The sequence below is a fragment of the Galeopterus variegatus genome, unplaced genomic scaffold (genome assembly GCF_000696425.1).
Source record: "Galeopterus variegatus unplaced genomic scaffold, G_variegatus-3.0.2 Scaffold1497, whole genome shotgun sequence".
NCBI lineage: Eukaryota > Metazoa > Chordata > Mammalia > Dermoptera > Cynocephalidae > Galeopterus > Galeopterus variegatus.
Genome location: NW_007727608.1, coordinates 134,792 through 148,142, shown reverse-complemented (window position 1 = coordinate 148,142; position 13,351 = coordinate 134,792). Strand labels below are relative to the sequence as shown.

Genomic DNA, 13,351 nt, shown 5'->3' with positions numbered 1-13,351 from the left:
CCCCTCCACATTCCCAGCCAGTGGCCGACCTCACGCCTGCCGGTGGCCTGTCCTGGTTCCCGTTTCTGAGCCGACCTGGGGTGCCGTCCATTCCCTGTGCCTGGTCCTCTTGACCCCTCAGCAAGCGAGGGCAGCACTGGGGGACAGGGGTCCACCCTGGGTTCCATGCCATTCCCATCTGCACCTGTGCCTGCTGGGCTCTGACCCAGAACATTCCAGCTTCCTGGCCTCTTTCCTGCCAAAACCAGTTGGACAGTAGGTGGCCAGTGGTCCTGCTCAGCCACCTGGTGCCCAGGACCAGCCCCACCTCCAAGCAGCATCAACCGCCAGGTCAACCCTGATGTTGAGAACTCCAGTAGAAAGGGCCTGCCTGGCCCTGCGGGGGTCCTGCCAGTGGTCACCTCCTCACTGTGGCTGGCCAGCTGCTGGGGATGGGGGCTGTGGAGGGAAGCTAAGGGGTCAGGGAGGGGCTTGGGGGTCTCCATAATTAGCATCTCTCTCCTCTGGGCGCTCTCTGAGCTGCTGCTGCCGCAGGAGGCAGCGAAGACCTTATTTCTTCCCGAGGGCCCAGTGGCTGGGAAAATAATCGTGCGGGAGCATTCCCAGCCACAGCTGGCTAATTGTTTTAGAAAGCCCTTAGGCAGCAGAATTCTCCCCATGCTGGGTGTGCCTGCGCACTTCCCTGCCGCCCGAGGTGATGGGAAACCCACATTCTGCGATGTCCATTTTGTGCCCACTCTAGCCTGGGCACCACTGGTGTCCGATGGCCAAGACCCATGCCCCGCCCTAGAGGGCCATGCGGGGCTGGGCTGGCAGGAAAGGGCAGCTCTGAGATTTGTCCCCTGGCCCCTGCCCACCTCCTTGAGGTGTGTGGTGGCCAGTCGCAGGCTTCCTATGAGCCGGGGAGTGGGCAGGGTGGGTGTGAGCGCTCTGGGGCCTGGCATGGCTGCTGCTCGCAGGGCTGGGGACAGATGCAAGGGCTCACCTCTGCCTTGTACAGGCCTCCACCAACCGGAAGCATGTGGAAAGCATCGCTAAGAGGAAGCTGGATTCCCTCATCAAGGAGTCCAAGATTCGGGACTGTGAGGACCCCAATGACTTTGCTGTGTCCACACTGCCCCCATCAGGAAAGCTCGGGCACAAGGCAGAGGCCAAAAAGGTAAGGTCACTGATGCCAACAGATCCTCCTCCCTACAGCCGGTCCGTGGGCTGAGCGAGGAACCTGAGCATGTGGCCTCTGCACACACACGTACCTGCACACATGCGCACCTTGGCACATGCACCTGCACACACATCTGTACATGCGCACACATCTGCACACGCACCTACATAACATGCACACATGCACCCCCCCCACACCTGTACAAGTGCGCACCTCTGCACCCGCACCTGCACAGCACACGCACGTGTACCTGCACATGTACCTGCACACATGCACATGCAACTGCACACACACCTGCACACATGTGCATGGTGCACACACCTGGACAACACTCACCATGCACACGTGCATCTGCACTCACACCTACACACATACATGTGCACACATGTATACCTGTGCACATAGCCACACTGGTGCACGCACCTCTGCACATGCACCTGCACAGCACACGCACGTGTACCTGCACATGTACCTGCACACATGCACATGCACCTGCACACACACCTGCACACATGTGCATGGTGCACACACCTGGACAATACTCACCATGCACACGTGCACCTGCACTCACACCTATACACATACATGTGCACACATGTATACCTGTGCACATAGCCACACTGGTGCACGCACCTCTGCACATGCACCTGCACACATGCACCTGCACACATGCACACCACTGCCTAAGATCTGGAGGTGCCCTGTCTGCTGGTGAAGCTCTCCATCACTGGGAACCCCCAGAGACCAGCATTTGTGTTTTGATTTTTCATCCTGAATAATCCACGGCATTTACCTTGTCAGGAAAGGGATAGCTGGGGCTTGAGCCACACCATTGTGTGGCTGTGGTCCCGTCCTCACTGCTCTGGCTTGGCCCTGACGGCCACAGCGTGCGTGACCCCTCAGAGGCCTGTGGGCCAGATGGACAGGCAGCCGCCTGGGAGATCTGCAGCTCCCCGTGGGAGGGGATTTGAGCATCAGCCACCCTTGTGAGCGTCTCATGCATGACAGGGAGGGCACGGCAGGGTCTCAGAGCCAAACCAGTCCTTGGGAGCTGTCCAGCTGGTGGTGGGCTGCCTTCCCACCCAGTGCACCCTGCCCGGAGCTGCTCACAGCCTCATGGAGAAGTATCCGCCAGGCCGAGGGGTCGGGGTGCCTCCTTGGAGGGGGAAGCAAACCTTGAAGGATGGACACATGGGCCAAATGGCTGGAGTGCCAGGGCCCTGGCAGGAGCTGACAGACCTGTTGTGGCTGTGGTAGGTGGGCAGCAGGCCTCAGTGCCTGGTGCCCAGCCAGTGCACCCTGCCCGGAGCTGCTCACAGCCTCATGGAGAAGTATCCGCCAGGCCGAGGGGTCGGAGTGCCTCCTTGGAGGGGGAAGCAAACCTTGAAGGATGGACACATGGGCCAAATGGCTGGAGTGCCAGGGCCCTGGCAGGAGCTGACAGACCTGTTGTGGCTGTGGTAGGTGGGCAGCAGGCCTCAGTGCCTGGTGGGGTGTGTGGGGATGGCCACATCCCCATGGCAACCCTGCCGTGCCCTGTGGCACTGGCTCACTCCCTGCTGCTCCCCGCATGACCTTGGCGATGATTTTCCCAGCTCGTGGGGAGGGTGGAAGGTGGCTTCTCCCTGATGGAGTGAGGGTGCCGGGAACAGTGTTTCTAGATGCAGGTATTTGTTTCCGCCCACAGGGCACAGGGCACTCGGCACAGCTGATGACACAGGAGACTTGGTGAATGCTCTGTGCACGTGGCTCTTGTGGTCCCGTGCTGAAAGGCATTCCTTTATTTTTAGACCTGAGATGTCTGGGTAGGGAGAACGTGGCCCACCTGAGGCTCTGGCAGGTGGCAGGTGGGCCTGTGTCTTGTGGAGTTGCCTGGCCAGGTGGGAGCTGACGTCATGCCTCTGCTTTCCTCAGCCAAACGCACCTGGGGCGCACCTGGGGGTGCACCGGGGGCACAGGAGAGTAGCCTGGCCCCTGGAGATGGTGCATCTGGGCAGCTGCTGGGGGCCTGTGATCAGGGAAGTCTTCCTGGAGGAGCAGGAGGGGCTCAGGCTGAGCCTGCAAGGTGTGGGGAGGAACAGAGAATCCCACCCTGACCTGCAGCACCAGGCTGTCCCTGCCAGGCGATGGCAGCCCAGAGGGTCCAAGAGCCCTTCAGGATAGGCAGGAGGGTTGAACTGACCCCCAGCCTGGGGCAGGGGATCTCATCCCGCCACAGAGCTCACTGAGGAGGTGTCCCAGGCAGAGACAGGAGCATCTGTGTGCGGGTTATGGAGGTGGCGATTCCTACTATGTGTCTCTCTGTCCCCCCTGGGCTGAGCATCGTCCCCTTTGCATGGGAAACTTGAGGACAGGAGGTACAACTCGGGGGTCCTTGTGGGAGAGAACAGGAGGCTGGGGGCAGCAGGAGTGGATATCTAGGGGAAAGAAAGGGATCCCCACCTGAAGTGCTGGGCACAGGTCCACTGGGTGCTGGCCAAGGACAGCCCTTGCCCTCTGCAGGGGACCCTACCCTGCAGCTCCCCAGCCAGGCCCAGCACTGGACCTCCCCCATTGAGGATGGGTTGGCTGGGCTCTGCTGGCAGCTCTGTCCATGGCAGGGACCCTCGCTGCTGTCCAGGCATGTGCCCACTGCATGGTGCACTGTGTCTGCCCACAGCCACCCTGCAGGTGGTCGGCTCGGGGCATGCCAGGGATGGCAGAGGATTCTGGTCTTGCGGTGCGGGCTGCGGCTGGCCACCATGTCTCCCAGGCCAGTGCGCGCTCCTCCTTAGTTACATCCAGATTTATAGCCGCTTGCGGCTCTCAGTAACCACAGTGTTTTGGGAAGCCGCAAAGCGTGTCGGCCTCAAGTGGCTCTGAATACACTGTGAGTGCGGCCTCCAGCTCCTCTCCCAGCGCGCGGCTGTGGCATCATCAGTGAATTAGGAGGAAAACGGCTGGTGTTGCTGGAGGCTGCACAGGGAGAGGAACGTCGCTGAGAGCAGCTCGAGATTAGATGGTGAGCGGAGGTCATGTGCGCCTCGGGCTCTGGATCAGCACAGCGGGAGGGTCAGCCACACCCTGGTCCTGACCCGTGTGAGGGCAAAGGAGGGGGCAGGGCACAGATCTGGGCCAAGCTGCTGGGGGAGCACGAGGCGTCTCAGGAACTTCCGGGCAGCGTCAGCGGCTTGACAGGCCGCGTCCGGCGGGGAGCCTCGGCTGGTACCCTGCTCCACCCTCCGGTGTGTCTGGCGAGGCATGTCTGCGCGGGGGGTGGTCCAGGCAGGGAACAAGGGGCAGGCGTGAGGTGTTTGTCCTATGGTTGGCCGAGGGCCGAGGGCTCTGTGGTTGTCAGATGCCCACAGTGGGTTTTTTGTGGCAGCTTTAGAGTGTCCACGGGCATGTGCAGGGCATGTCCACGGATGTGTGCAGGGGTGAACACAGTGGGGCACACACCAGAGTTCTCTGACGGGTGTGCATGGTGGTCTGCCTCTCGTTGAAGCCCCTCTCTAACAGGGACCCCTGACTGCAGGTGCACAGCTCCATCATGTCTGACAGAGACCAGCCCCCACTCTGCATGGGTGACAAGACGTGGGATGGGACACCTCCTGAGCAGAGCTTTGGGGGCCTCTGTGGAAGGAGCTTAGGGGGACCAGGGATGGCAGCTGCAGTGGCCTCAGGGACACACATGTCCCAGCACAGGAGCCCGATGGCTCAGTATGAATGAGCTTCAGTTGCATGAGCATTTGCGACATGGCCCTGGGGGGGGGGTGAGTGCTGCCAGGAACAGACCTGGGGGGCCCTGGGGGTAGAGGAAGGGAGCCTGGCTGGTCCCGCAGCTCCCCGGGATCCCACGGCACAGAGCCCGCTGTGGGGAGCGCAGACCTGGTGTTACCCCTCTAACCAGGCAACACCTTTGCGCGGGAGAAGCAAGCAGGACGTCAGAGCTGCAGGACCCTCGCAGAAGGGTTACATAAGCAGGCCTGGCTGTGGAACATTCCAGACACACACGCTGCATTTATTATGTAGTCACCATCTGTGGGAAAAATTCAGAACTGGGAACTTAATGAGTCTGAAACATCGCAGCACGAAAACAGCGCTGGCCTGAGAACATTTCCACTGGGCTCGTGCCCTGCTTTTCAGGCCACTCCTCTGGGCAGCTGCCTCTGTGCCCTCGGGCAGACGGGGGCAGACGGGGGCAGACGGGGGCAGGGGGTCAAGCCCTGGCCCCCTGCACCCTCCCTGCCTTCCTCCCAGGCCCGGCTGGATCCCGCCTCTTCCAGGAAGGCCTCCCGGGCCCGCAGGGGAGCTGTCCTGCCCGGTTTGAGGCTGGGCTCACCGTGTCACCCTCTGTGTCTTTCTGGGGGTCAGGGCAAGGCTGAGGAGGACGTGCAGTCTGGGGAGGATGTCGGAGCCAGCAGACGGAGCGGCCGCCTCCTCGCAAGCGGCTTGTCCAAGCGCAAGGTGGAGCAGGGGGACTGGTGGGGAGGCGGGCGGGGTCTCCTCCGGCCCAGGGCCCCTGGCCTGCTACGTGTGCCGGGGCTGGGAGCCCAGAGACAGGCTGGTAGGAGCCAGTGCTTTGCTGGCCCTGTGGGCACTGCCTCCTCTGGCCCACACTGGCCAATGTCCCAAGCTCAGGTACTCTGTGGCTGCCCTGGGCACAGGCCAAACTGGGCACTGCAGAGGCCTAGGCAGACCTCGTGGGCAGGATAGACCCGGAGGCCCCCAGAACCCAGGAGGAATGGCCCCCTCCGAGAACCCGTCCTCCTGCTCCTCGGGTCACGATCCTCCTCCTGCACAGAAAAAGGGCAGCAAGCTGAAGAAGGTGGCCAGCGTGGAGGAGGCGGACGGGGACCTGGACTCCCCAGGAAGCCAAAGCCGAGGGTCAGTTACCTGCCCTGGGGTGGGGGGGGGCCCTGCACCATCCTGGAGGACGCTGTACCGTCCAGAGGGATTTTGTATCACCCGGGGGGGCCCTGCACTACCCTGGGGGACCCTGTAACACTTAGGGGGCCCTGCACAGTCCTGAGGGTCCCCGCACAAGCCCCAAGGGCTTGCCGGCTGGGGGTCCCCATGCCCTTCTCTGAAATGACTGACCCCGAGTGCCTGTCAGGACGGGGGGCAGATGCGGGAGCCCTGGTCCCTGTTCCCATCCTGGACTCTCGCGGAGGCTGTGGGAGGTGGAGTTGTGTCCAGGCAATAGTGGATGTGGGGTGTGCAGACCCACGTAGCAGCTCCAGACAGCCCTGTGGGGCGTGGACCCTGGGGTGGGGCCAAGCTGAACTGTGAGTCTCGGGGGACCACCAGGTTGGGAGACGTTTTGGATCAGGTCTCGCAGGCCCACCCAGCCTCAGTCCTCCAACTCCTATTCCCCAGGTACCCCCAGCCTCAGCCTTCCCCAGGGGCTGTGTCCATCTCTGGGCCTCAGATGCCCCCCAATCCCCCCAAGTGGCTCCCACATTTCTAGTTTACCAGTCCAGGCCACACTTCCCCTGGCCTCTTCCCCACGATAGTGATTCTAAATCAGATCCAGACACTGCCCTATCTGTCCCCTGCAGAGTACCGCCCGCCAGCCGTGCTCACAAGTGCCGGCACCTGCTGGCAGCTCCAGGCCAGCCATGCCCTCCAGCCTCTGTCAGGGTCTGGGAGTCCATCTCCAAGGGGCTCAGACCTGCCCCCCTAGCTTTGTCCTGAGGCCTGGTCTCCTCTCTCTGTCCACCCATGTCTGGCACCTGGCACGTGCGGTGCAGTGGACGCTTGATTGACATTGGGTTGTTGGGTGAATTAGTGAAACTGCCCAAGCCCTGGGGCTCGTCTCACGGAGCTGGGCACCAGGCTGACCCTGAGTGGGAGGGGCGCCAACCTCAGGGTCCTGACCACACCCTGCTGACCACCCCCCGCAGGACAACCCGGCAGAAGAAGACCATGAAGCTGTCGCGAGCCCTCTCGGACCTGGTGAAATACACCAAGTCCGTGGGCATCCACGACGTGGAGATGGAAGGTGAGGGGCGACGGGCTCAGGGGGCCCCGGGGCGGGACCCCAGTACCCTGATCCTGGTTGCGTGTTGGGACGCAGCATCCGACACCCGCTGGTCTGTGTCACAGTCACGTCTAGCTGGCAGGTGTCGTCCTTCAGTGAGACCAAGGCCCATCAGATCCTGCAGCAGAAGCCAGCACAGTATCTGCGCTTCAACCAGCGCCAGCTCTCCCGCGTGTACCCCTCTTCCTACCGTGTCGACTCCAGCAACTACAACCCACAGCCCTTCTGGAACGCCGGCTGCCAGATGGGTGGGTGCCCAGCGCGGTGCGTCGGGCGGGATGCTGTGGAGGGGCTGGCCCAGCTGTCATGGGGTGTCCCTACAGTGAGCAGGGACCCATGAGGGGCCCGGCTGTGTCCCTGCCCTCTCTCCCATGGCTTTAGAGGAACTCCGCAGCATGGTGCTGGCAACGCCAGACTGGCGCTGCGCTGGGTCCTTAAGACTCCAGGACATTGTGGGAAAGGCCGCAGGTCCGCCCAGGCACAGCTGAGGTGCATGGGGGGTGGCCATGCAGGCTGCAGGGGATGCTCTGCCGGGACGCATGGCTGGCCCCTCATGGTGTGAGTCCTGGAGCCCTCTCATGGTGCATGAATGATGGGCAATTAGCAGACTCATGGGCAGTCATGCAGGGAGGCGGGCGTGCCGTGGCGGGCAGGCAGGAGGCTGTGTGGGCCTGGTGGACGGTGGCACCTGGAGGGCGGGGCACTGACCAGGACGGCCTCCTGTGCCCCTGCAGTCGCCCTGAACTACCAGTCAGAGGGGCGGATGCTGCAGCTGAACCGGGCCAAGTTTAGCACCAACGGCGGCTGCGGCTACGTGCTCAAGCCTCCATGCATGTGCCAGGGTGAGGCGCTGGCTCCATGGCCTCCTGGGGCTCAGGAACACGGGGCTCGGGGGTAATAGTGGGCAGCTTCGGCAGGGCTTCCTGGAGGGTCGGGCTCCCAGGATACTGGAAGGTGGGCGTGGGCACCTTCCCTGCTCAGAGTGCAGAGAAGGACGCCAACCCTGCCAGGAATCTGAAGGTGGGGAATTAGGGAGCCCATCCCCCATGTTCCAGGCCCACATGAGCTTCGGGAACCGGGGGCCTGGTGCCAGCCGCCCCTGCCCCCTGTGCCCGGCCCACCTGTGGGCTCAGGCAGCAGTGCCCTAGACCTGGGTTTGGGCTGGCGTTTTAGGGAGCTGCCTCGTCCCTCTGAGGCACTTTGATTTTCTCCCTGATATGCTGCAAATGACTTCTGGGTTCTTTCCATTTAATCCTAGCCCTCCCCCCACGCCCCTTCTCGGTTCCTATTGCATCTTTATCTGTCTGCGCCCTACTCCAAGTTATCTGCCCGAGTAAGCACCTGGCTGTGCGGGTGGCAGGAACCCCCCACCTCACTGTGCCCCTGGGCACCAGCCCCCCAGCCAGAAGCAGTGTGACCCTCCCACGAGGGCCTGTGAGAGGGATGGGCTCTCTCCCATATTGTAGGGTGGTCACCGAGGGGACCGAACACTCGGGTCAGAGCACCTGCCATGGAGACCCCGGCCCCGCACCATAGTGCTGGCTCCGCTTCCTCCGCCTGGGCCGTGGTGTCTGTTAGATGGGAGCAGGGTGGGGGCCGCTTGCCGCCCGTGCCGGTGGGCGGAGCTTGCTGAAGGCTGGGCTGGCTCAGCCTCACCCCTGCATCCCGTCAGGCATCTTCAACCCCAACTCTGAGGACCCCCTGCCAGGGCAGCTCAAGAAGCAGCTGGCACTCCGGATCATCAGCGGGCAGCAGCTCCCCAAGCCGCGAGACTCGATGCTGGGGGACCGCGGGGAGGTAGGAGGACGGGGGTCACGGGGGGTGGGTGTGCGCCTGAGTATTGTGCCTGGCCCTACACACCCCTCACCCCTCTGTCCCAGATCATCGACCCCTTTGTGGAGGTGGAGGTCATCGGGCTCCCGGTGGACTGCGACAAGGGGCAGACCCGTGTGGTGGACGACAACGGTGGGGCTCGGCCCGCCAGGGCGCCAGGGCGGGGGTGGGCCAGGTGGCCTCCAGGCTGGAGCTGTGCTGGGCACGGGTCCCTGCCACATGGGACTCCCCCCGGTGACGTTCCTTCCGGTGGCCTCCAGGATTCAACCCCATGTGGGAGGAGACCCTGGTGTTCACGGTGCACATGCCTGAAATCGCGCTGGTCCGCTTCCTTGTCTGGGACCACGACCCCATCGGGCGCGACTTCATCGGCCAGAGGACCGTGGCCTTCAGCAGCATGATGCCAGGTGGGCAGGGGGCCAAGGCTGGGGGGACGGCGGAGCCCCGGGCCAGCACTCGGCCCCCCCAGACTGAGGGCTCCAGGGCAGGGTGGGGCTCAGCTTCCTATTGTAAGTTAGCACCTGCTGTGGGTGGGCCTGGTCCTGCTGCCAAAGGGACAGAGGGAGCTCACAAGGACAGCAAGTGAGGCCAGGGGGCTTTGTGGACCAGGGCTAGGGTGTGGGTCACCCCCAGGAGGAGGTCCCTGCAGGCTGGGGCAACACTGGTGGGCTTCCTGGAGGAGGCGAGCTGTTGCCGGGCCCATGGGAGGCAGGGTCCCCAGGACTGGGCTCACTGGTTGTGTTCAGGGCCTTCAGACCTTTAAGTAGAGTGTGGCCGTGGGGGGGACAGGGGTGGGGGGAGCTCTGGTGAGCCCGTGACCTGCTGCTCCAGGCTATCGGCATGTGTACCTGGAGGGGATGGAAGAGGCCTCCATCTTCGTGCACGTGGCTGTCAGTGACATCAGCGGTAAGGTGAGTGTCACCTGCCAGGCCACCTGTGGTCGTGGGAAGGGTCAGCACTGGGTCCTCGCCCAGCCCAGCCCCCAACAGTGTCCCAAAGGCCAGCTCCTGAACCCCAGCAGTGGTGCCTACTGGTCACCTCCCTGGGCCTCTGTTCCTCCACCTACCCTGAGCCTGCGGTGCGGACCTCCAGTCGAGGGCAAGGCATGGGGCCCAAGTGCCCCTGCCCCAGGGAGGAGTGCCCCTGGTTGTCCCTACTCCCTCGGTGGCCCTCCCCAAGCCCCACCTGGCTTCTCAGCAGGAAAGGAGCATGGTGGCCCTTCCTGGGCGCCCACAGCTGGTCTCTCTCCCTCTCCTGAGTGGCCCCTGCTCTGGCTACTTCCCAGAATTATCCGGAAGGTGCCACCTGGGTTCGCCCTATTACCCGCCCCCCCAACACGTTTGCCTTGCCCAGGCCAAGGCAAGACAGCTGGCATCCGCAGGACAGGGGTCTTGGCTCTGACCTTTCCATTCTGCAGAGCCCAGCCGCCCCAGTTCTGAGCTGGACCCAGTGCCCTTAGGGTCCTGCCAGGTGCAGCCCGAACTCGGGGGTCTGTGATCGCATAGCACGTGGGTCCTGCCCAGGGCCCCACGCTAACCGTCTCTCTCCTGCTGCGCTTGTGGGCCCAGAGGTGCCAGCCCAACCCAGCCTCTGCAGGCACCCGGCTCTCTGTCTGCTGTCCGTCTGTCTGTCCTGTGCCCGCCTGTCTCCACGGGCCGCGGGGCGCCCCCCCGGCTGTCGTTGCCGCCTCACCTGCCTTCACTCTGTCTCTTCGGTCTTACAGTGGGCTTCTCTATGTCCAAAGTCTACTGTTAGAAGCACAGCCTTGGTAGGAGCCTCCAAGGTACCCCGGCGCCGGGACAGTGTGGCCCGCCGCTCCCACCTGCATGCCCAAGCCGCACCCCATTAGCATCTGTGGCTCCCAGTAGCATTTTGGAGACTGTCAGCTCATGTGACATGGATCATGCCATGGCTCCGGGGTCCCCTGGGCCATCCTCAGCCAGACAGCAGCATTTACCATTTACGAGGCAGATCCAGGATTCGGCTGAGGCCGCTACATGCCCCTTCCCCGCTCCCTCCTGGTGCCTGCCCTGTACCCCTTCTTTGGCTGTGAGCTCTCTTGAACCCCCCATGCCCCCTCCTTCCCAGTTTCGTCTCCTCCTTTCCTATTCTCCCTCCAGCCCCCCAGTTGCTCATTTCTCAGTCTCCCTCCTGTTTTCCTTCCCCATTGTGTGGACAATGCCCAGTGCCTGGGATGGGGGACGTCCCAGGGCCAGGAGCTCCAAGTCTGAATCCTGGATCTCCTTCTAAATGGCTTTCCAGCCACACTGACCAAATTGCACTGGATTTGGGATCTTGAATCAGGAAGCTGATTCAAGTGCTGGCCACTTGGACGCCTCTGCTCAGAAGTGCCCCAGCTGGGGGTGATCTGCCCGCTGGGCCCTGGGCCACTCTGCGCACGAGCACGGCCCATCATGGGGGAATGGTGGGTGTTGTTGGGGTCTCTGTGGGGGGCACGCGGATGTCTGGCATGTGAGGATCCTTCTGGCCTCTGCACACTTGAGACACAGCTGTCTGGCTGTCTCCAGCGGTGACCCAGCACTTGCCAGCTGGTCCCGGGATCCCGTGGCTGCTCTCTTCAGGCAGGAGCTGCAGGAGAGCACTGTGCAGGGACTGCCTGGTCCAGCTCTCCAGGAAGGTCGGCTGTGGCCTGACACTGGTGGGCCAGGAGCCTGAGCCCATCTGGGCAGTGGTTTAGGAAGCACAGAGCCAGCTGTGAGCCTCAGTGGCTCCCATGAGCAGAGAACAGGGTGAGGCTGGAATAGGTTGCCGGCGGGGAATTCAGGAAGGCTTCCTGGAAGAGGCAGCACCTCCAGGGGGCAGAAGCATCACCAGAGAAGTGGACAGGACAGGGGCCGTGGGGGTGCAGACCTCAGCCGCACCTGGCAGCCTTGCTCCGTGGTGCCTGACAGCAGGGCGGACGCTACCCAGGGTGATGTGGGTGCCCATCTTCTCCGTCTCTTCACTCCAGCACTGTGGCTCCTGTGCCCACGAACCCTGCCAGAGATGGGGGCTGTGGGGCCTCGGAGCAGGTGCAGCGCGTGGGGTGGAGGCCCAGGCTCCCAGGTCTCTGGCCTTCCCCTTTGCTTGCCCGGCAGAAGTGTCACCAGTTCCTGCCCCAAGGTTTGAGGAAGAAGCAGATTCTTGGTCCAAAGGGCGGGTGGGCCGCCCTTGCTTAGGCCAGTGCAGCTCCCCATGGCGACATCCGCCCACCCCGGGCTCACCAGCCCCAAAGGCGCTCGCTGGTGCCCACTGGAGAGATGGCTCTGCGGCTGCAGCAGCTGCTGGGCTGGCGGTCCAGGCGCCCGCTATGTGGCTCTTTCTCTTGCAGGTCAAACCGGCTCTGGGTCTAAAAGGCCTCTTCCTCCGAGGCCCAAAGCCCGGCTCTCTCGACAGTCATGCTGCTGGGCAGCCCCTGCCCCGGCCCTCCGTTAGCCAGCGGCTCCTTCGGCGCACGGCCAGCGCCCCGACCAAGAGCCAGAAGCCGGGCCGCAAGGCCTTCCCAGAGCTGGTCCTAGGCACGCAGGACATGGGCTCCGAGGGGGCAGCTGATGACGTGGTGCCCCCCAGCCCTGCTCCGGAGGCCCTGGCCCGGGAAGGACCTGCTGGCAGCAGCCCCCGAGGTAAGGCGCTGGCAGCAGCAGCAGAGAGGAGCCCGGCACGGGTGCGGTCCCCACGCATCCCCGAGGGTCCTGGGCCTGCCGGAATGGCTGCCACGTGCATGAAGTGTGTGGTGGGCTCCTGCGCTGGTGTGGACACTGAGGGCCTGCGGAGGGAACGGCCACCCAGCCCAGGGCCTGCAGGCCGGCATGCGGCCATCAGCCAGCAGCCCCAGGCCCAGGCGGACTTGCTGGGGGTCCCCTGCTGCGGCCTGGGCCCCCGAGCCACCCCAGGGAGAAGCTGCGATCTGCCCAGGGGCCCCAGGGCCCGGCGGCAGGGTCCAGGTGGCAGTGGCTCTGTGTCCTCGGACTCCAGCAGCCCGGACAGCCCGGGCAGCCCCAAGGCGGCCCCACTCTGGTCCGAGGGCTCCGGCAGGCAGCCGGGGGCCCTGCAGGGAGAGATGAATGCCTTGTTCGCTCAAAAGCTGGAGGAGATCAGGAGTAAATCCCCCATGTTCTCCACCGGTAAGACCAGTGGCTCCTCCCGTGTCCCCTGTGGCGTCCTCCTGCACGGCCCCTGGCATGGCCCGGGCCTCATGCTGCCCGCGCTGCTTCCCCATCGCAGACCGTGGCCCAGTGTGCTCCTGGCATCTCCATGTGATTGTGCTCCGCTGGCTTGTCCTGGGGGTCCCCTGCCTGACCTTGAGGTCCTGGGATTTTGAAAGGGGTGGGGAC

General features: G+C 63.7%; 1 protein-coding gene across 1 annotated transcript in view; it reads left to right on the top strand.

Annotated features, from left to right (window-relative positions):
- PLCH2 (phospholipase C, eta 2) overlaps positions 1 to 13,351 on the top strand; it is a 36,449-nt gene that overhangs the window by 20,418 nt on the left and 2,680 nt on the right. Inside the window, exons 11-21 of the mRNA XM_008577344.1 lie at positions 1,001 to 1,159; positions 5,516 to 5,608; positions 5,946 to 6,028; positions 7,048 to 7,145; positions 7,250 to 7,432; positions 7,919 to 8,026; positions 8,857 to 8,981; positions 9,065 to 9,149; positions 9,278 to 9,424; positions 9,849 to 9,928; positions 12,349 to 12,640. Of these exons, the coding sequence (XP_008575566.1) occupies positions 1,001 to 1,159; positions 5,516 to 5,608; positions 5,946 to 6,028; positions 7,048 to 7,145; positions 7,250 to 7,432; positions 7,919 to 8,026; positions 8,857 to 8,981; positions 9,065 to 9,149; positions 9,278 to 9,424; positions 9,849 to 9,928; positions 12,349 to 12,640 (1,453 nt within the window). The remainder of the gene's footprint in view (positions 1 to 1,000; positions 1,160 to 5,515; positions 5,609 to 5,945; positions 6,029 to 7,047; positions 7,146 to 7,249; positions 7,433 to 7,918; positions 8,027 to 8,856; positions 8,982 to 9,064; positions 9,150 to 9,277; positions 9,425 to 9,848; positions 9,929 to 12,348; positions 12,641 to 13,351) is intronic.